This window comes from Macadamia integrifolia, unplaced genomic scaffold, assembly GCF_013358625.1.
Source record: "Macadamia integrifolia cultivar HAES 741 unplaced genomic scaffold, SCU_Mint_v3 scaffold1461, whole genome shotgun sequence".
Taxonomy (NCBI): domain Eukaryota; kingdom Viridiplantae; phylum Streptophyta; class Magnoliopsida; order Proteales; family Proteaceae; genus Macadamia; species Macadamia integrifolia.
Window position 1 is genome coordinate 17,404 of NW_024868212.1, and position 22,049 is coordinate 39,452.

The 22,049-nt window shown below is 37.3% G+C and overlaps 1 protein-coding gene across 2 annotated transcripts; it reads left to right on the top strand.

The window, feature by feature from the left end:
• The first annotated feature begins 10,142 nt into the window (after positions 1-10,142).
• On the top strand, positions 10,143-13,842 carry LOC122063811 (uncharacterized protein At2g29880-like). 2 transcript variants are annotated; one of them, XM_042627522.1, is made up of 6 exons: positions 10,143-10,284; positions 10,353-10,407; positions 10,558-10,611; positions 10,685-10,762; positions 12,620-12,956; positions 13,047-13,842. In XM_042627522.1, exons 5-6 carry the CDS (start codon positions 12,627-12,629, stop codon positions 13,440-13,442), a joined length of 726 nt encoding a protein of 241 aa, XP_042483456.1. In that variant the 5' UTR covers positions 10,143-10,284; positions 10,353-10,407; positions 10,558-10,611; positions 10,685-10,762; positions 12,620-12,626; the 3' UTR covers positions 13,443-13,842. The 2 variants fall into 2 exon arrangements, with proteins under 2 accessions (XP_042483456.1, XP_042483457.1); XM_042627523.1 differs by having other exon boundaries at positions 10,353-10,387.
• The last annotated feature ends 8,207 nt before the right edge of the window (positions 13,843-22,049 follow it).

Below are 22,049 nucleotides of genomic sequence, written 5' to 3' on the forward strand. Positions count from 1 at the left end.
TTGGGGGATACATCAATCGAGAGATTGAAACTCTTCACCTGTTTTCGGTGACTGAATCCGGTGACCTGTACTATCTAGGTTGGACAATGTCTGACTTCTTTGGGGGTAACCCCTGTGGGCCCCTTCCGATGTTCCTAACATGTATTGAAATTCGGTTACCTTTGTGCCTAGGATAGAGATGCACACACAAACCAAGGTTGGTAGTGAGTGAAACAATAGGTTGACACACTTGGAACCAATTTGACAGAATATAACTAAGGTGAGGGATGGTTGACTTTTGTTTTCGGATTGTTTAATTATTGTAGAACTGCTCGCATGTGTTAGGATTTTCATATGATTATAAATTGCTTAAATGGTTATTGGTGGTCCCTAACATGTGATATTATTACATAATATATTATTGTTGGAACATGGATATTGTATATGAGATGTATGTTGTGAGACGGAATCTGATGTGGCCAAGGTGGTTTCGGTACGTGATTGTCGCATGTCTATTGCATTCATGCATTGATTATGTGCATTAGATTAGATGTAGTCATGGATTATACTTTGTGGCCAAAGGTAATCTTGGTGTTGTGTAGTCCATACTCAACTACTTTGAATGCAAGAATAGGTATACTGTCATGGGTTACACCTTGTGGCCGATGGTATTCCGGTATCATGTACCCCTGGAACTATACTTTGAAATGGACTCGCTTTATGGCAGATGGTAATCCCTGTGTCGTGTGGTCCATACTAACTGTATCATTATGCAAGGCATGCAGGATATTATGGTTAGGTGACATTCCTCATGCTACGTCCCCTTGCCAATAGGGGGTAAGGTGTTGGATAACCTAATGGTGATATGTTCGATAAACCTTTTTGGAATACCACACTTGCGGTACGATGTGATTGTTGCCGGAGGCAGTAACTAGTTCGGCGTCGCTGATGGTAATCCTGATATTGTAACTGCCAGGAGGGGGTTATCAAGGGTTTTCTGGGTGGCTGATGGATGCATCCTGGGACCGATAGGCTCCTAATTGATGTGCAAGTTTCGAAACAGGGATACAACCTAATGTGTCGTAGTAGCATTAGCTAACTTAGTTGTATTGTTAGGTGGTTTAATAATCAAATAAATTGCATCATTCACATCATGGAATATGTGTTTAATTTCACTATTTATGTCATCATGAAATATTATATATGTGAATGCTTGTGCTTGGTTGTACATGAACCCCACCCCTCATTGAGCAAGTTGGAAGCTCACCCCATGTATATGGCCCTTTTTAGATGATGATGCAAGTACAGTAGTGCTACTGGGTGGTGACTTGACCTCGGTGGGGCCTGACTATGGCATAGGTGACTGATGGATGCTAGAGGCCGAAGGGCATGATTAGGATTGTGCCTATGACTATTGTGCATACGCGGCACCATGAGATGCACGATGTATTTTTTGATATTCTAATACCGACCTGGTGATTTTATATTTTTGGGCTTATTATGTATAAGTCTTAAATTATTGTAATGGAATAACTTGGTTTTATTTATATGATATCACTAGATGTTCCCCATTTTAAATAATGATTCCGCTATTATACTCTGATTCCGCTGCTATTGGTTTGGTTCGTGTTGTGAGATTGTGTATGTTAAGGTACTACTAACAGAGATCCTGGTAGGTTTGTAAGACGGGTACACTTCTTACTCGCACCACCGATATTCCTAATGGTGAATTGGGTTTACTGGAACTGGGGTGTGACACAGAGTCCCTAAGGATTTGAGATACTTCTATCCCAATGTTCTTGCTAAACTATGTAATTACTAAAAAGTTTCAATGGACTACCTTATCAATCTATTCCGAAATCTTCCAAGAGGGTACATATAGCAATTTGTAAGAATATTTCATGGAACTTTATGAGTTGTCCAAAATATGGCTAACCTTGAACGTAGGGGAATTTTGGAATAGAAGGTTCCAAGAAGACATTCTTCCATAGGTATGCCTATTGTTAACTCGAAAATGAGATCAGGAGAAATAGGCAGATATTTTGACATGTTCTTTATTGGACCTCAAGAGAAGTAAGAAAACATATGGATATGCAAGGTAGATCTCTCCTAATGGCTATGCCGAAGGTGGGGAATTACCTTATTGCTGTAGTGTAAATTTTTTCGTCTTTGAATAATATTGAGAATTTCTAGCAAAAAAAAAGAGAAGATATGGATTACACGTGGGTTTTGGATTTTGTCTTCTGGATTGGTCTTCATGCTGGTGTAAATATATTATATTTTCTTTGGGATCTTATACAAACATCGTGGTTGACAAAGAAATTCTATTACCAAAAAGGTAAGATTTTTTAAACTTATATAATGAAACAAATTAAATTAACGAAAAATAATTGTTATCAGACAGTAGTAACAGTAATATTAATTTTGTTTCCAAGGTCACTGATTCAATATCCAATTGTATGAGTAAGCTTATCAAAATTTAGGGAAGTTTAACTAACTTATCATAATGAATTTCAGGCTTGGAAAATTCTGGATTTCTGAAACCTAACATCTAAGGCTTCTAGGAATCCATGAGTCCCAGCTCTTCATTTTATTAGGTTACTAGTTTCATTGTGTAATTTACTAATTGTATTTAAGTAGTATACAACAACAACAAAACAATAGCATTTCTTCACTGAAATGGTCAATCATGATCGATTGGTTTTGAGACCATGTAAATTGAAATCATCCCTAAACGATGAAGAAATAATACAAAAAGATTTCATTCATTTCAATTCTGAAATTCTCATGCAGTAATGGTTGAATCAATTGAGTATTCAAGTTTGTTTGAAAATTAAGGAACCCTTTGATAAGTATTTATATCTAAATGACATATTGGAAGTACACATTACATCCTATTGGGCGTATTTGCTTCTTATATTTGATTTACCTTTTATCTTCACATTTAAATATTCAATGTCCGAACTTTCTTATCTTTTTGGTCGTTTTTCTATCCGTTGTTAGACAATCTTCATTTTCATCTTTCCAATTATATTTTACGTTTCAATTTTAAACAATCATCATTTTCATCCTTCCAATTATATTTTGAGTTATTTGATCTTGTATCAGCTTTAGCTATTTTGTAGTTTCAATCTTTTGATCTTCTGTAATAAAAATTGATCTCAAGTATTTGGATAAACGAGCATTGCTTTTCCCACAGATTCTTCATCATATCAATTTTTTTTCATCTTATTATGGATTGGAGGCCTTTTAAAAAATTTTAGAACTTCCAGACTGTAGCCTGGTGAGTTTAGCTTCTTATACACCTAATCTTTTACAGTAAAAATAATGGTGTGATGGTGTGTGCAGAACAGTGTATACCTTCTTTCCCCCCTCCCCTCCAAACAAATAAAAAAAAGCACATTATATATATATAATTTTTTTTTTAATGCTGTAAATGATTAGGTATATAGGAAGCTAAACTCACCATCTGATTTTGCTTGCACATCGGTATGGTGACTTTTAATTGGTTTGTTTTGAATTATAGGTTGCAACACCTCCCAAGGAGACCCGATTGTAGGGATGAATTCTATAGCAAAAAAAAAAAGAAAAGAAAATTGAAAACTTAAACAAGAAAAAGGTTTTTTTTTTTTTTTTTAATATCAATCTATGGCAACCTCGGCATTGATTACAAAATCAACTCCCTATAAAGTGGATTATACCATGCTTTCTATTAGCTGATTACGCTTCTCCCCTTTCCATAGAGTTTGGATTCATTTATTCATTGGGTAGTTTGGATGTTAATCCTTTTTCTTTCTTCCCCGTCTCTCATACCAAAAAAAAAAAAAAAAAAAAAAATTCTGATTGTATTTGTCATGAAAGTGAATGTCAAGGGATGAGAAATTTTGAATTTATTTTCTCTATCGTGGACTTTTGTAGGTGAAGACAATACTAAGGTTCACATTGACAATAGAAAAGGTTGTTTTTGACCTTTTCATAAAAAGGGACTTTTCATGAATAGCTTAATAAATATCTTCAAAACTAATTTTTCTGGATTTATGTCTTCACATTGGTGATTGAGATGCAATGGTTGCACTATATACTTCATTTGTCCCATTTTTTTTTTTTCTCTTTCTCTTTTGAAAGGGATGGCAACTTTTCTTGAAGACCGACTTATCTAAACATGATCAAATTTTGCTAGGATTACCTTCTATATATATGACCTATGCCTTATGTTGATCCATATTTTTTAGTTGTTACTAGCAACATGCTTCATCAGAGTTTGTAATGGTCGGAAGGACATTGACCACATATGACATGGGACCCCAAGTGACACTAGAAGGCTCTGCGACACAAGAAGCCTCACCGTCTACTCACTCTTTCAATCTCCATCAAAAGAGAGAATTTATCTATCTTGCAATGCCACTTAGCATAGCTATCAAGGAGTTATTTGTGCAAGGGTTGCTCTTCTACACATGTACACATTTGTGATCTGAGAGTAATTTTGATTTATCCAAAAAAGGGGGAAAGAGAGATCAATATTCATGTATTTGATTGCCGATTTTATTGTTGAAACAATTGGTGATGACTTGGATATGACTCATCTCTACCTTTTTTATCTTCTTGGCCTATTGATTGGTCTATGTTTTGTGCATTATCAAATATTATTCTTTTTTATTTATTTTTCTTGTTTCAAATTTGGGTGATGATTCATTGCGAATTTTCCACAAATGGAACTGCACTTGTTATAGGTTATTTTGCAAAGTCTATGCATCATAAAAATTTGAGAAAAATTAATTAAAAAAATTTGTAAAGAGAAAAGTATAAATTTGAATTGCTGAATACTTTTTGTTTTGGAGAAAATTAAGGGAAATAGCTCCACCTTACTGTGTAATATTGCATAATTACAACTATAACAAGAGAGTATTTGGTCTAGGTTCTAACGAAGATTAAACATGTATACCCCGATAATGCAACAATTAATGTAATACAAGAAGCACAATATAATAGCCATCTTTTACCTTTGCTTGTAACAAATTTTGTTAGAACTATCAATGGTCCTCAATTTAATTAGTCATCATTGCTTTTGCAAGAAGCACACTATAATACACACGTATGAAATAAGTGTAAAAACTGATGAATGTGCAATTTTGTCAAGAAAAACACACTAAAAAATGTTTCGTAACACATGCATTTGCACGTGTGTTTTTATCAAAATATATATATATATATATATATATATGGTTGGTTATAAACAATGAACCAGACTTGACCTACTGTTATTATTATTATGCGGTCAAACCGGATGTGTAATTAACACCAGTGAAAGGCAACCATGAGTTTCCATCAACGAATTTAGCAACAGTAAATATGCCAGCTTGGGTAGAGTCATTGATGGCATGGAATCCAAGCCACTTAACCTGTTTTTTAGGCCGGGCCCTGGCCCACGATTTTTGTACTCCCCATAGAAGACTATGTTGTCAAAATCTCCCTATCCCTACCACTCCAACCATCCTTCAGGATTGATGATGCTGCTCATATAGGATTGCATGAAGATAGTACGTGAGTAGCATTGCCAGGGTCGGCCTAGGTAAGACAGGTTGGTGTAATCAGAAGCAATCAAGTCCAAGTCGGTGGAAACGTTACAGAATTAGAAGGAGAAGCTAGTGGTTTTACTGAGGTTCTTGCTGCTGTGAGCGGTGATGGTGTTCTTCTGTTTTGGGTGGCCCTTTCTGGCTATAATCTCGCAGTTCTGGAAGACTACAGTCCCACCGCGGAAGATGAAGTCGACAGTGCTAGTGATCTGGCAATCACGATAGAACTAGAGGTAGGAGTGAGCATAGAGGGTGTTATGGTATCCTCTAATGCGACATCTAAAGAACACTGACTTATCCGATTTCGATAGGAGTGCCACCAATTAGTTCATCTGGGACCCGCTGTGTTCTCAAAGGTCAGGTCTTTGGCAATGAATCAATTACCAAGCACAACTGCAAACACCCAAGATCAAGAGAGAGTATTATTTATCTATTAGTATGGATAATTCATCTGTGAAAAAAAATTACAAAAAATGTTGGGATTCATGTAGCTTACCGAAGGTGGCAGTATCAAAAGTACGATTCCAGTGGACTCCGTCGTTGCTTCGGTTACCAGAAATAATGGTATTGCTCATTCCATCTCAGATCAGCATCAAGTTTAATTTGCTTGAATTGACTTGGACGTTCTCTAGGTACATGCCCTTCTTCACGTGGATGATATATCTATGGCCACTGTTATTGGGGGCCGCTTCCACTGCATCCATTATCCTTTGATAATCCCCCATCCTGGTTGACACCACAAAAATTGCATGTAATTTACCTCGTAACAAATGCCAGTCTCTGGCTTTCACCCATGTAGGCAAACCATCCTTGCCCAGCCTGGCCCCACTTGGAGTGTGGGTATTTGCAACAACTAGTTGCCTTGATGCTAACAAAAAGATGAATATGTGTAGGATCGGCGACATTTATAAATAATGAAGAGAGATAATCTAAGGGTTGAAGACTTGAAGAAAACGAGCTAGCCAGCTCGTGTGGAATTTTTGAGGAAGAAGAGGGACGGAGGTAGGTGGTCAATGCATATGATGGCAATGCCCTAATTAATCGCCTTTACTTATACCCATCTGCAATGTAATGACTCTTAAAAGGTCGAACGAACCTTCATTAGTCATCATCATTGGGTTCGTGTCAGTCCACTAAGCCCACCCAACTCAAACTAATTTCTTTCTAAGTTTGCATCAACTGATGAAATTTTAATTTCTCTCTCTTTCTTTCTTTAGTGGAGAGGCTTTTTCAAAACCAGAGATTCTTATCACAATTAATGCAATATTTATACGATTGGATTGTTAAGCTTTCCTGGGCGTGGGTTATCTCGAAAGTTAGCTTTTCGTCCCAATGAAAGTCTCCCTTTGGGAACAACTAAGTTCACCCAACGACGAAGAAAGTGTCTTTATCCCGAAGCTCCATTCAGTAATATTTTGCCTGTGTCCTTCCATTTTTCCAATTAGGGCAAGGAGTGTTAAGGGTTCGTCCATTTATGGTTTGGCTTCGAAGACACTCGAATGTAAAGACCTTTCATCAGTCGTCACCCTCGCTCTCTCTCTCTCTCTCTCTCTTATGATCAGAGCATCTATAACATACTAACATAAGCCATAAGGCTAAGGGTTGTTCATTTGTTGGAGCTAGGAACCGGAAATTAAGCTGCCAAAGGAAAGCTACTTTGGGTAATCCCAAAGAACACGTCCCACTCCCACTATCATTCTACGAAGTGTCTTCTTGCAGCCATGTTTCACATTCTCTACACAGAACATTAATTAAAACCCTATTTTAAGAAGAATTAGCTACTAGTGTGTTTATATATATATATATATATATATGTATACTAGATAGCTCCAATTGAATCACAGGCAGGCAAAATCTGGACCTCGTGTGCTTACGTTCTCTTCTAGAACCAACTATTGGAATCCTTCCATTATGCATTTATCCTCACAGAGACTGGTGTATGGCTTGTGAGACGGCATGGAATATCAGTAAGGGATCGTACCATTGTTCAATTGGACGGATTGGACATCATTTCATGTACTTGTAGGGAATTTGGGTTTTGTGGGATAATTTGTCGCTATGCACTTAGTGTGTTGCTGCGTAGTAATTGCTTTAAAATCCCAGAACAATATCTTTTACATCGATGGCGGAGTGAATCATGTGTGGCACCACCTACCATTCGAATAGAACCTGAAGGCCGATGTGAGAGGATAGATGCATTACAATTAGCCAGCACAGAACCAATTAAAGAGGGTTGTATGACTGATGAACAATTTAAAATTGTCATAGAATACATCAATAAAAGTATTAGTATGTTGAAGGGAATGGCATGTGCAACCAAACATTTGTTAGCTAATAAGCTTACAGCCCTACCTGATAGCATCTCCCATTGCAGGTAATTCTCACTTCCTAGTTTGTTATGATGCACCGAACATTAATATCTGAAACTTATGGTGTTAACTGATATTTGTCTTTTGGTGCAACTCATTGGTGGAGCTGGATGCAAGCTTTAATTCTCTGGGTACTTGCCCACAAATATTGGGTATGAATTGGTGAATCAGAAAAGGCTTTCAATCCATTTCAATAAGCTCTGTACAGGCTTACTATGAGATGTCCTTTTGGTTTGTGTAGTGAACTGGCTAATTGCTCAATCTCTTAGAACTACCTTGAGCAAGCATTGGTTCAAACAATTTTGTTGCCTTCGATTTTGTCTCAAGTTTATTAAGCATTTTTTAATGTTCATAAATTCTATGCCAAAATAAATGGCAAGTTTTTCTGCATTGCTCATGAGTTACATACTTGTAGTAGACTTTGAGTTATATGAATCTTCCAATCCCAATCAAATGCCAAAGTTCTTCAGTTGAAGCATCAACTTATTAATCTATATAAGGATTGTCTATCCATGATTGATTGCTTAAACAAGGTTAAGTCTATTTTTGATGTATTAGTTGCAGCCATGATCTACAACTATATCCTGGTCTGTTCAATCATTTTCCAATATGGTAACTCTGGTAGAGGACTACCTATATCCTCTTTGTGTTCAGACATAAGCACATGATGAGGACTTCAATTCATGGGAAGCCATACCTTGAGATGCTGATTCAAACAGATATTTTAGGCAGAACTTTCTCCAAACACCTCCATTTATAATACATAGCACTTAATGAAATAGGCTAAATTGATGGCAGAAAGAGATAAAAAGGTGTTTTGGGGTGAACAAATTTTCAATAGCGAATAAGATTCACTAACAAATAAGAGTTAAAAAAAAAAAAAAAAAAAAAAAAAAAAACAAAAATAGAACTGTTCTAGCAGCACATGAAATAAAAGGGACTAATAAACATTAATAAAACCACCAGCATAGACCCATCTATGAATCACCCTCGATCTCTACCTATCTCTTAGTAAGAAGGAGGTGTGATAGCTATGACTTACTGTCCGCTTGAAGGAGGAGTACAGGTTCAACTTCAATTATTCCACCAGACCTCTTCTTTCCTTTTTTTCCCCCTTCTTACGAGGTAAACCTTTCTTGAAGGTCTTTGTAGGGACGGGTTGGCTGATTTCTTGACCAGCAGCTTCAGAATTTTCTCTATCGATACCAAGCTCCTTCAACACCTCAGGACCGTAAAGGAGTTGCAGCTTTTTACGTACCTCTAGTGGCATTGAATCCTCATTAGCACCTTCTTCATCAGAGATGTCAATTATCTCCATGGAATTTCCCTTCTTTTTCTGTGTTTGCACTTCTTCTGTAATGATAATTGGGTTGTGCTCAGCACCTAACATAGTAGAATCTGGAGATGACCATATTCGAAGAAAAAGTTGTCACTTGCGGCGTTGATATTGCTTTCCTTTTTTGCACATTTTACGTATCATTTTCCTGCATCGCTTGCAAATCAAAGGTATGCTTAATGACCCATGTTGTTCCTACAACCAACTGGGCGAGGGCGAGATTTCGCCTCCATGACAAATAGGTTGGCAATATTCATAAATTGTTTGCAACGAATGGTTAAGAAAGATACATTAACTTGAAGTTGGTACGCGGTAAACCCAATTATAGAAGTTACTTTACTGCCAAATTAACTACTGATGATGTACATTAAGATATTAAGATAAATGCAATCACCTAACAACTGGCTAGATTCCTGGAAATATGGAATGGGAATGCATATCCTCAGTTCCCAAATTTTAACAACTTCATGTTGGTGTGATAGTAATCTACCCACGGTTTAATCATACCATGTCACAATTTTCCTCTTCCTTTTTCCTCTCTCTCTCTCTCACCATGGGCTATAATCATTAGATAAAATTTAGTTGCTACTTTGGTAGCAGCTAAGGCTCTGTAGTGTAACGTTCTAAAAAATGGGTTCTGATGTTTTTTTATTTTTTTGAAACAGAAATGAGGTAAAACCTGTATGGGAAGCCCGGTTCAATTTCTTGTTTTTTTGAAATGAACCGGGCACTTATGAGACTTTTGAATCCTTTTTTTGGAGCATGAAATACTTGCTTTTCACTTTCAGAATTGATTCTGAGCAAAAGGCGCCGAAACATATGTAGCACTTTAAGTTACGAAGGGTAAATGGGCAAATTACCCTCAAAACATAACAAAAGGTATGTTTCAAGGGTATTGTAAACCCTAACCCCACTTTGCACTTGGAGAACATCTAGAGAAGAGAAGAGGAGAGAAGAAGAGGTGAGAAGCAGAGCTGAAACGAAGAGCAGAGTTGTCACCATCTTCGATCTGCCATCCGTCCGCGAGGTGGGATGCGTTTGCTCTCTCTCTCTCTCTCTCTCTCTCTCTCTCCACTGATTTTGCTTATTTTGCAGGTTTTCTATTGTTCCAGCGAGTTCGAGCCTTCAAGGTTCCTCTGTGCACGAAACTGTTTTGCAAGATCTCTCTCTCTCTTTCTCTTTCTCTTTCTCTCACCCTCGTTCCCTTTCTTTCTTGATCTCTTCTCCCTCTTCCTCTGTGCCTTCATCTCTGAAAAATCTAAACTTTTTCACTCTCTGTGGCCTTCTTCTCCTTCAACAGCACTGTTCTTAACATCTGGACTATTGGAAAATTTGGAATCACTCCTCGTTCTGGGTATGTTCTTGATTTATTTCTGCTACTTTTTTGAAGAGCTTCTCCCTCATCTGTTTCTTTGACGTATTTGCAGGGGAAGCGGGGTATTGAGAAACAACCTTTTCAACTTCCTGATTTCATTGCTGCCACTGGGATTGAAAACCTAAGATAGGTGAGCAGATATGAGTGAAAATTACCGATTTTCATTGGAATAATTTGCATCTAGATGTTCTTCCCAAACTAACTTTTCTGGGTAATTGAGAGTTATCTGCTGGATTCTTCTAAGTTTCTACATCTTAGGGTGATTTTGACATATATGTTTCACCTTTGATGGGAACAGGGATAACATGTAACAAGTTTAGTTGAAATCACCAAAATCTAAACTGAAATCACTGAATTATTTTGGCCATTATTTACCTCAAGACTTCTACATTAATTTGATTCCTTGGTTCTCTCTTTTTTACTGAAAGGGATAAGGTCATATATGTAGCATTGTGGTAGAAGTCCTTTTGAAGTGGTAATATCCTTCTGTAGTTACATTAATCCATGAGTAACCTCATCCGAAAATGCTGTGAAATACATAGTAAATTTTCTGCTGCCATCTTGGTTAGCCTGACAAGGAAATAATATAGATTCATGCTACAATAATTAGTGTGGGACCATCCTCTGGCTTTTATTCTTACCATTACGTGAAGGTTTAGCACAATCACTGACATTAGTTGCATCAGTTGCATCAGTTGCATTTGCTTTTGAAGTTCACTGATGTTTGTAAGTTTTATCATATTCCCAATTCATCCAGTGCTTTTGGATTTTCAAATATGGAACAGATTTTGGAGTATGAAACTTCTACAGCTCAACTATTTATGTTCCAAACGACTTGGCTTTGTTGCACAAGATTTTCTTTATGATAATAAAATCCCCCACCTGGTTTAAATTTGTTGCACTGCTGCACCATCTGTTAAATTTGTTGCTCATTGTTTCTTTTCCCATATGAGAATTGACTCTCCCAATTGGTTTCCTTTTTTATATATAAGAATGACACCCCCTTGGTGGGTGGGGAATTTATTTGCTCTCATGGCAAGCTTTGACTTCCTATTTATTTGCTCCCTTGCAGTTTTTACTGGTCAAGCTCTCTCTGTATGGTTTCTTCACTTCTATGTGATTTTTAGGCAAAAAGGATATGAACTAATAAGCCATTGTGTGTATGTGTGTGTGTGTTTGTGTTTTTTTTTTCTTTTTTGTAAAATTTTAAGGGCAGATTGTTGATTATAAGAGGGTTTACTGTAGTAGGTATTTGCATGACATCTTGAAAAAAATATCATAATTATTATTGACATTAAGGACGTTCATCTGCATGTTGGATTGTCAAACATCTCATATTGACATGTGCCTCCATATATTTTGGTTCCGTTTCATTTGAACTCCATTGGATGTGCTTTGGAATTTGGGTTTTCTTTTTGTAGTAACAGCAGCTGTGATTGGTGATCTGGTTTGGATGGTGGTCATTGTTAGATTAATGGTGTTCATTATTTGAAGATAGTTGATAGGTCTTGAGAATGTCTCAGATTGCAATCTTAAATAGTTAAAATTAAAGAGATGAAGAAGGGGTTTGAATTCACCTAGCCAATCAAAGCTAACTCTTTAGATCCATTGATGTTCAGATTTTTATCAATTATAGTGAGTACATATGTATTCTAGTAAAGATGTAATAAATTTTTGTAATACCTAATGGTCATTTGTTGGATACTTATGGTGGTCTACAAGATATATTGTTAGTTACACATAATAGCCATTTGTTGCTACTATATATGCCTGAAAATTTCGTGTTCCTGCTAGTTTTCTAGTGAATGCCACTGGTTCATTTTAGTACAACCCAATATGTATTCAAAACCTCATTTGAAGGCCTTTGAAAGCCCTGTGTGAGTAAGGTCATAGGGGTTTCATAGATTAAGGGTTAGGGTGCCTTGGTGAAAATTAGTGTTTTCAATTTGGATTTTAAATTCATGTTCTTTTTTTTTTGGTAAAATAGTGAGAAAATGTCAACTTCAAAACAAGCAGTTAATGAGACTGCAAAATGGAGCCAAGCAAATGTAGACATCCTTATTGTTCTGATGGTAGAGGAAGTTAAGAAAGGAAATATGACTACTTCGACTTTTAATAAAGCTGGTTGGAACAACATTGCCAATAACTTCAAAGGAAAAACTGGGGTCAACTATGCCATTATACAGTTGAAGAACAAAGTGAACAAACTAAGGCAGGATTATAGTCAGTTAAAGAAGCTATTGGAGACAACTGGTTTTGGTTGGGATACTGCTTCAAGAACTTGTACTGTTGATGATGAATCCATCTGGGAATCACATATTAAGGTATGCTCAATTTGTATTTAATTTGAGTATTTTGAAATGCCAGGATATATCAATTCAAGTATTTGATTATGCGTATTTTTTATTTATTAGGATAACCCTACTTGGGCACAATTTAAGAAGCATGGACTACCACAATGGTCAGAACTATGTATGGTATTTGGTGATACATATGCAGACGGCGAAGGAAGTGGGACTCAAACAACCGCGTTGGAAACTTTGGGGGCCGATGATGATAGGAATATGATTGAATCTTGTGATGAGTCAAGTTTCGCTGATGAAGTTACTCCATTAGGTGACACTCAAACTGAAGCAGTGGAAAAAAGGCCAGCTACTAAGCATAGGCATGATAGGACTCCAAATACGAAAAGGAGGAGGAGCAAGTCTAATGATTGGTCAATGGCATTCAAGGCAATTCAAGATATGAGTAAATCAAGGGTAGAACGGGATGCGAGCATGTCCACTGCTTCAACCCAAAATGTGGAATAGATGTACGGGATTACTAGGGCCATGGAGGTGCTTGAGTCAGGATATGAGTTAGATGAAGCACTATACGAGAAAGCACTTCGGAAGTTAATGGCTGACCGGCAATGGAGAGAAGCATTAATTTCCTGCCCTCCTCATCGGAAGTCAATACTCCTTCGTACCCTTTAGTAGTTTGCTTCTTGAAAAGTTCTTTTAATTAGATAGATTGATAACTCTACTTGGATTATGCCTTGACCCTACTTTTAACTTTGGTGATTTGCTATGTTTTTCTTCACTTTTTAAGATGTTATGGATGACTGTGTCTTGACTTTTTTTTATAACTGTAGTATTTGATGTCCTGAATATTTGTTCATTGTACTTTGACACTACTTTTCACTTTGATGGTTTGCTATGTTTTCCTTTATTTTTTTAAGGTGTCTTGGATATTTGTTCAAAATTATGGTCTGATGTGTTTCCATATTTCTAATTTTATATTATAGGAATGGATCAAAGAATGATCGCATCTAGGGAACACTTTGAACAAATGGAAAGGGATGACACTGATGCAGAAATCATGATGTGTATGATGTTGTTGATGAAAGCACGTGATTCATTATACACTAGAGAGCCCATACGAGATAGTAAATTGATAGGACCAGAGCGAGTGAGTGAGGTTCTAAACGGACATGTAGACAGATGCTATGAACAGTATAAAATGGAACGCCATGTCTTCCTCAACCTTGAAGCATTAATGCGACAATGTGGTTGGTTGGAAGATAGTTGATATTTAGGAGTGGATGAGCAGTTGGCAATGTTTATATCTATCGTTGGTCACAATGATAGGTATAGAGACATAGCAGAACACTTTCAGCGTTCTCTTAACACTATATATGAACACTTTAAGAAAGTGTTACGTGCTTTCATACTACTGGGATAAGAGAATATCAAACCTCCAAACTTCAGTCGTTGCCCTAAACAGATTCTTGAAAAACCAAAGCTCTATCCTTTCTTCAAGGTATGTTGCTTATAATTAAAACAATGATTATGTTGTTTTGTGGTTATACGTGGTTTGATTTGATGAATATCCATGTATTGGTACTAGGACTGCATTGGCACGATTGATGGCACTCATGTTAGTGCTTTTGTACCTCTATCCAAACAAATACTGTACAAAGGAAGGAAAGGAGATACAACCTGGAATGTTATGTGTGCATGTGACCTTGACATGAAATTCACTTTTGTGTACGCTGGTTGGGAGGGTTCTGCAAATGATTGTCGAGTATTCAATGAGGCATTGAATAACCCTAAATTTGAATTTCCTCATCCTCCACCTGGTACATTCTAAATCTTAACCTCACCAGTTGATTATGCTCTATTTTACATATTGTGTTGATTCATTACTTTTCACTTTACATGCTAGGTAAATATTATGTGGCTGATTCTGGTTATCCATCTACTATTGGGTTCTTGATGCCGTTCAAAGGACAAAGATACCACCTAAATGATTATAGGAATAGATGTCCAAGGACAGCAGTAGAGCTATTTAATAATAGACACTCTTCTGTTAGGAATGTCATAGAGCGCAGTTTTGGTTTTTTGAAGAAGCGCTTCCCAATTCTCAGTAAAATGCCATGTTTTCCACTGAACACCCAAACATGCATGTCATTGCTTGTTGTGCACTTCACAACTTCATTCGGGAGGAAGAAATTACAGACAAGAGTTTTGAGGAGTTTGGTGAAAATTGGTGGAATCAGGAGCTTGAAGAAATTCAAGATTATGTACCACCGGCTCACATTAGTATAAGCTTACCAGAAAGAAGAAAACAGATGGATGATCTTAGGAAAAAGATTGCAAATGAGTTAGCTGTTAAAGCCGAAATGGCTCAAATTACATGATTACATTTTGATGATTGGATTTAAACTTTGAAGTAGTGGGACATGTTTTGCAATTAAGAATTAAGTTGGAAGGCCTAATTTATGCCCTTAAGTTCATAATTAGATACTTTAAGAATTATGTCAATACTTGAATTTATTCTTGTTCATACTTTTATGTTATTATGATAGATCATATTTTTGTTGAAACATTTCATATTTCATATGGCAAGGAAACACGGCCAAATATTTCATATTTGAAGTGAACACCATGTTGTTGATATGGAGATATTCTTATTTGTCTCATTCGACTTAAGCTATTTGGGTAATAATGGTTTTCATAACTTAGAATTTATTAAAAAACCATTGACTATCCTTAGATTTTATTTAAAAATCACAACTTTGACACCCATGGTGAAGATGACACTTTATGTAAATATTGGTTTCTAACAAAAACGATTATGTTAAGTACGAACCATACATGTTTCTGTTTCTTTCAGGTTACAAAATCAAATTTTTTTTTTGTGATTACCATACAACATTTAAGATGCAGAATCGCTCCAAAAAAATAGAAATGTAAAAAAGTGTGCTAGACCCAAAATCATGTTAAAAAAACAGAATCGTTACAGTACAGAGCCTAAGTCGCTACTACCCATATGTGGCCCTCTTTTAACCTAGCAACGTGTCCAAGTCCAATATTGAGATTAAATCCCAATTTAACTGAAAAACCTCCTTAATTCTTATCCATGTTTTACATTTTTATTTATGTTAGAATAAAATTGAACCGTATTTAGTCTTCTACTTCTTCTTCTATAGGATTGAATTTCCCTATTTCTTAGTTCACAAGTTTTTTTTTCCCAATATAACTCAATTGCTCCAATTGCTAAAATCCATTGGGAGAAAGGAGTATATAGAGCTGCTTACAGTTCATCTTGTCTTTTTTCCAAAGGGAGAACATGTGAAAGGAAGAAGAAGAAGATGACTAATGTGAGATTGAGGGTTTGAATAATAGGGTAAAATAGGGTTAAGAATTAAAGAGATTTTTCTGTTAGATTAGGATTCAGCCTCAAAATTGGACTCCAACACGTTGCTTCATTAAAGTAATGCCAACCTATGGGACCTTCCTAATCTACCTAAAAGCCCAACCAAGGCTGATATGTTAGCTGGCCCTATTTAAGTCATCAAGTTTTGACCTTAGAAGCTCAATTTGTGAACCTTGGTTTTATATTATAATCTGGATCAATTATGGTCAAATTAAATGGAATTTAGGCATATTTATGTGCAATTTGGACTTCTTTATCAATTTTTTAGAAATTAGGTCAAATGATAGAGATTATAATGAAATTAGGATAATTTTATCATATTTGTCAATCTTGATTATATCATTAAAAAATGGGATACTATGGTCATTTAGGGAGTACTAGTGATATTTTCTCTCTTTTTTTAGTTACCAAGTTGAGATGACATACAACATGTAAAAATGACAATAACTCGCTAAGATCTCGGGTTCATATTTCAATTTTGGTTCGACTTGAGGCCTATTTTATAAGGGCCCTGCTCGGCTTCGCTTACAAGTGCAGATCCTTAGCCAATGCTTGTTACACTCATGCCCTAACACGGTCTAATTTGAGCTGTTGTGATAGGTCTCAGACTGGAGGTGGGAAGTACCATCGGATTTTGGCTCGCAGCTGCCCATTGCAGAAGAGATGAACCTACATGTTCATGTATTTTTTGCCAGTCCAACTGGAGGGGATTCACACCTTCCGATCCTAGACAGTAAGTGACTTGACACCCCACACTTGAATCCCGACACGCACCAAAATTGCTGGAAGACCATGAACACAGCTTAGGGAAACTACCTGTACGAAACCAGCTAGTGGACAGCAAGTAGTCAAGACAATTTTCTATCTTGAGCACTGAAAATATGCCACAGAAAACATCCTGGGCCTGTTTCTGGTGGTTGTTTCCACTGGCCACTTAGGCTACTGGTTGGGTTTCGATGCCCATGGATCCCACCATCCACATCGTAGACAACCCCAGATGATCCCAAATCCTTCCCCACACCTTCCTCATGACATGTGCACCTTATTGACCAAAGGAGTCAGGTCCACGTGCCCCAAAAGTTGGATTAACCTACTTGAACTGGACTAAGGTTAGGCAAACATGCCCTAAGGCCTAACTTGCTATATAAGTGGAAATGAGGAAAGGATTCCTCATTTCTCACTTGTACAAGAATGTGGGAGAGAGAAAGAAGAAGAGAAAGGAAGAAGAGGAAGAGAAGGAGGAGGGGAACTCACCTTGGTGCCGGCTACCCGTCTAGTTGCCAGAATCCCTGCCGGAGGTAAGTGCTACCTCTTCTACCACTCTCTCTCTCTTCATTTTCAGCTAAGGCAAGCTAGATATAGGAGGAATCTTGGCCCACAAACCCTCTTGAGATCGGGGATTTCGTATTTCACCTCCCTGGTGCTGTTGTCGAGCTCAAACCAAGTCCGGTGAGCTTCGGCAACAAGATTGACCAAACGACCACCTAGGGTTTCAATCGTTTGATCGATGTATCTTCCAAATGGATCGGTGGAATAAGGATTGTAATGGCTTAAAATGATGCTAGGAACATCCCTCATAAACTCCACGGAAAAAATCCCGACGAATAGGCCTGAGCCAGAAAGCCCTAACCACCAGAAATATACCATCGGAAATAGCCTGGGCTTGTTTCCAATGAACATTTTCATCTTAGGAGGCCTTTGTTATGTCCACCGAAAATAGGTTTGATATTTTCGGTGGATAATGCCTATTTTTAGTGACAATACTGTCACTGTGGGACCTTGCCTATACCCTTGGGGGTGATCCCTATGGGCCCTCCCGATGTTCCCAACACGTATTGACGTTCGATTACCTTTGTGCCTAGGACAATGATGCGTGCATACCCCAAGGCCAGAATTGAATTGGACACTCGGTGGCCGTACTTGGAACCCGATCCGTTTAAACGTAAACAAGATGATGGATGGTTGACATTTATTTTTGGGAATGTTTATTTAGTTTAGAATTGCTCACATGTATAGGTTCTTGCATGATTATTTAAATTGCTTAAATGATGATAATGTTCTGTCACATGTTTTATTTTGACGAAATTACATGAGATGTATATCGATATGTGTGGCAGGATCCGGTATGATTGAGGTGGTAGCCGTACCATGATCGCCGCATGATTGTTGTATGCATGAGATAGAATCCAGTGTGACCAAGGTGGTATTGGTACCGGATTGTTGTATATCGCATTCATGCATTAATTATGTGCATTAGAGTTAATTGTAGTCGTGGATTACACTTTGTGGCTAATGTGTTACTGGTATCGTGTACTCCGGGACGTCATTTGGAAATGGATACGCTTCATGGCCGATAGGACACCGGTACTACATTGCATGCTAGATAGGTATATAGTTGTGGGTTACAACTTGTGGCCGATGTGCTCCCGGCATCATGTACCCCAGGACTATACTTGGAGATGGACCCGATTCGTGGCCTATGGACATACTAGTATCGCGTGGTCCATACTAACTGTAACATTATGAAGGCGTATAGGATATTGTGGTTAGGTGACATTCCCCATGCTATGTCCCCTCGCCAACAAGGGTTAAGGTGTTGGATAACCCAATGGTGGTATGTTCGATGAACCTTCCCAGAATGCCACACCCACGGTATGATGTCATTGTTACAGGAGGCGAGAACTTGTCCGGTGTGGCCCATGGACATACCAGTTCCATGACTACTAGGAGGGGGTTATCAGGGGTTTGCTTGGTGATCGATGGTCGCATACTAGGACCGGTAGGCTCTTAATCACAACTAGGGTTTGTATTGCTGTGTAGTCGATGGCGGTTCCAAGACCAGGGATACAACCTAATGTGCCATAGTAGCATTTACCAGACTTAGTTATATTGCTAGGTGGATAAAAAAATAAATGAATTGCATCACGAGCATCACTGACTATATGTTTAATTCCTGTAATCATGCATCATGAATTATTTATGTGATTGCATTTGCTTGGTTGTGTATGAAACTCACCCCTCACTAAGAGAGTTGGAAAGCTCACCCCACGTATATGCCCCCTTTAGATGATGATGCAGGTACGGTTATGCCTATGGCTTGTGACTCTTTTTCCTCCAAACCCGGATACGGAGTGAGTGACTGATGGATGCCGGAAGGAGGGGAGCATGATCAGGATTGTGCCTGTGATGTCTATGCTTACGTGGCACACTGAGATGTGTGGCGTACTTTGACTATTTTGGTATAAAACTGTGAATGGTATCCTTTGGACTTAATATTTACAAGTCTTGGATAATTGTAATAAAATAACTTGGTTATGGATATTTATACTATCACTAGATATTCCCCATTATATTTATGATTTCGCTGTTATACTCTGATTCCGCTGCTATTGGTTGGTATGTGTTGTGAGATTATGAATCGTTAAGGTACTGCTATCAAAGATCCTGGTAGGTTCGTAAGACGGGTAAGCATCTTACTCACACCACTGTTATTCCTAAACGGTAAGTTGGGTCTACTGGAAGTGGGGTGTGACAATGCTGCTCCTATGTTCGATTCGAATTGATCCTTAGCTAGTGCGCTATTTTGACTCGCAATCTCACCATTTTGCCAAAATCTCTCCTGCCTTACCTCAAAAGTGAAAGAAAACCCTCCCAACCAAAGTTTTTGGTGCTTCTCTTTACCAAATCTCACTTGAACTGCCTCAACATTAATATTAATCCTTACAGATTGAAGATTGAACTTTAACATCAACTTTTGAAGCTCCATTTATTATCAAGGACACTTGTAGGTAAAGTTAAAATAAATAAATAAATAAATAAAAAATTCTCAAGTACCAACCTAGATATTGTGTTGAATAGCCTCACAAACTCATACCAATCCATAGCATTACTCGAATTGGGATGTAAAAGATTTATTAGGGTAGAGCTCACCTACACTAGACTAACAACCTAAGGTCCAAAGTTAAAGTACCATTTTGAGTGTGATTTTTAAAAATCTAACATTTCACTATGTTTAGAAGGCCTAAAAAATAGGCCTGATGGCAAGATTCAGGGGCTCACTTGGCCTTATGGCCACCGAAACCCATCCTGAGTTGTACTAGTAAAAAATATAAGATCTCACCATATCTCGATTTTAGGTTTGGTCAAAACTGAGACCTCAAAGCTTGGGGAAAACATTGAAATGTCAATCTAAGTGGATCCTATGACATATTCTATTTTGAACTCATGCCATTAGAATTTATAAAGTTAGACAAAATAATAATAATAATAATAATAATAATAATAATAATAATAATAATAATAATAATAAAATCAATGAGTCTTGATGGATTTGAACCACCATCTCCGGGGTAATCCTCAAGTGCTCTACTAATTTGAGCTAAACACTCGTATAAGAGAGAAACCTTGCTCCTTATGCTTCTTTCTTTGATTTACTGACTTACAATGAGGAAACAATCCAATAACATAATTCTTTCTCTCTCACCCTCCCCTTCTTTTTCTGTGTGGCATGTCTTCCCATTTCTAGCATCATCATTAGTTTATGGATGGTTCATTGCTGCACAATACTTGTTGGCATTCCACCAAATCAGCATTGAACAATGGTGACACTTACTTTTCTATACAAAATGTTTATTTGACCAGATTTTGGTATTTTGTGAAAGCATATTGCATCTAAGACATACATGATGCATCTCCATTGAATAAAAACTATAGAACCTGAAGGTATTTGGCTTGTGCAGGGGTCAATGCCTTTCGAGATTTCTCAAACTACACTTTCTAAGAGCTATAGTTGTAGATACCTGAAAAGTAAGTAATATAAACCACATAAGAACAGACCAGAAGAAACAGACAAGAATTTAATTAACAACTAAATCAAATAATTAGCATTAAAGGATTCAAAAAGCGGGAAGAAAAACATATATTCATATTGGGGCTAAAAGGGATGTTATGATGAACTATCTAGAAAATCAACATGAAACATGTTAAGTTTGTTTTGAATTCTTGACCAGTTTTGAAGATTGACCCGCTTTGACATATTTTGGTAGCGACCCGAATTGGAAGTTTTTTGAGATCTGTGATGGAAACAGAGGGGTTGAGCCAATAGGTCCAAGCCCGGATGGATCGACCTGCGACTTGGAGGAGTAAATAATGTACTATCGTCAAGTTGAACAAGTCATAGTAATTTTGGGGGTTTTTTGAGCTAGGGTTTCAAAAACTCGTCGCGGCTTGAGTGTAATCTCTCTTCTACATAGTGAAAACATTTTCTCCTTCGCCTGAGGACGTAGCACACCACATCGGTGTGTGAATCTCGTTAAATCCCTGTGTTGTGCAGATGTTTATTTTTGCATTTATTAGTGTTTGCTATAACAAAACATTAAAACCAAAATTTGGTTACGTTATTGAAAGATAAAGAGAATAGGCTTGGAATTGGCCTTTCTTTAATTGATCCTATTCTGATGATCTTCAGAGTTCAAGCTTTATAACATTACAACTGTAGTCACCTATAAAATTCCTAGAAAATGTCGCCTTTGGCATGATTTTACAGATTAAGCAAAATAAGGCTAAAAATTGACAAAGCCACTGACAATATCAAAGTCAAGATATAGAGGCAGTTCACTTTTACTCTGCTTCATGATGGTGCTTTTACAACCAGAATTAGAATAGTACATTAGAATAGTATCTCAGTTGTTTGTACAACCTATCTTCAAAATGGAAAT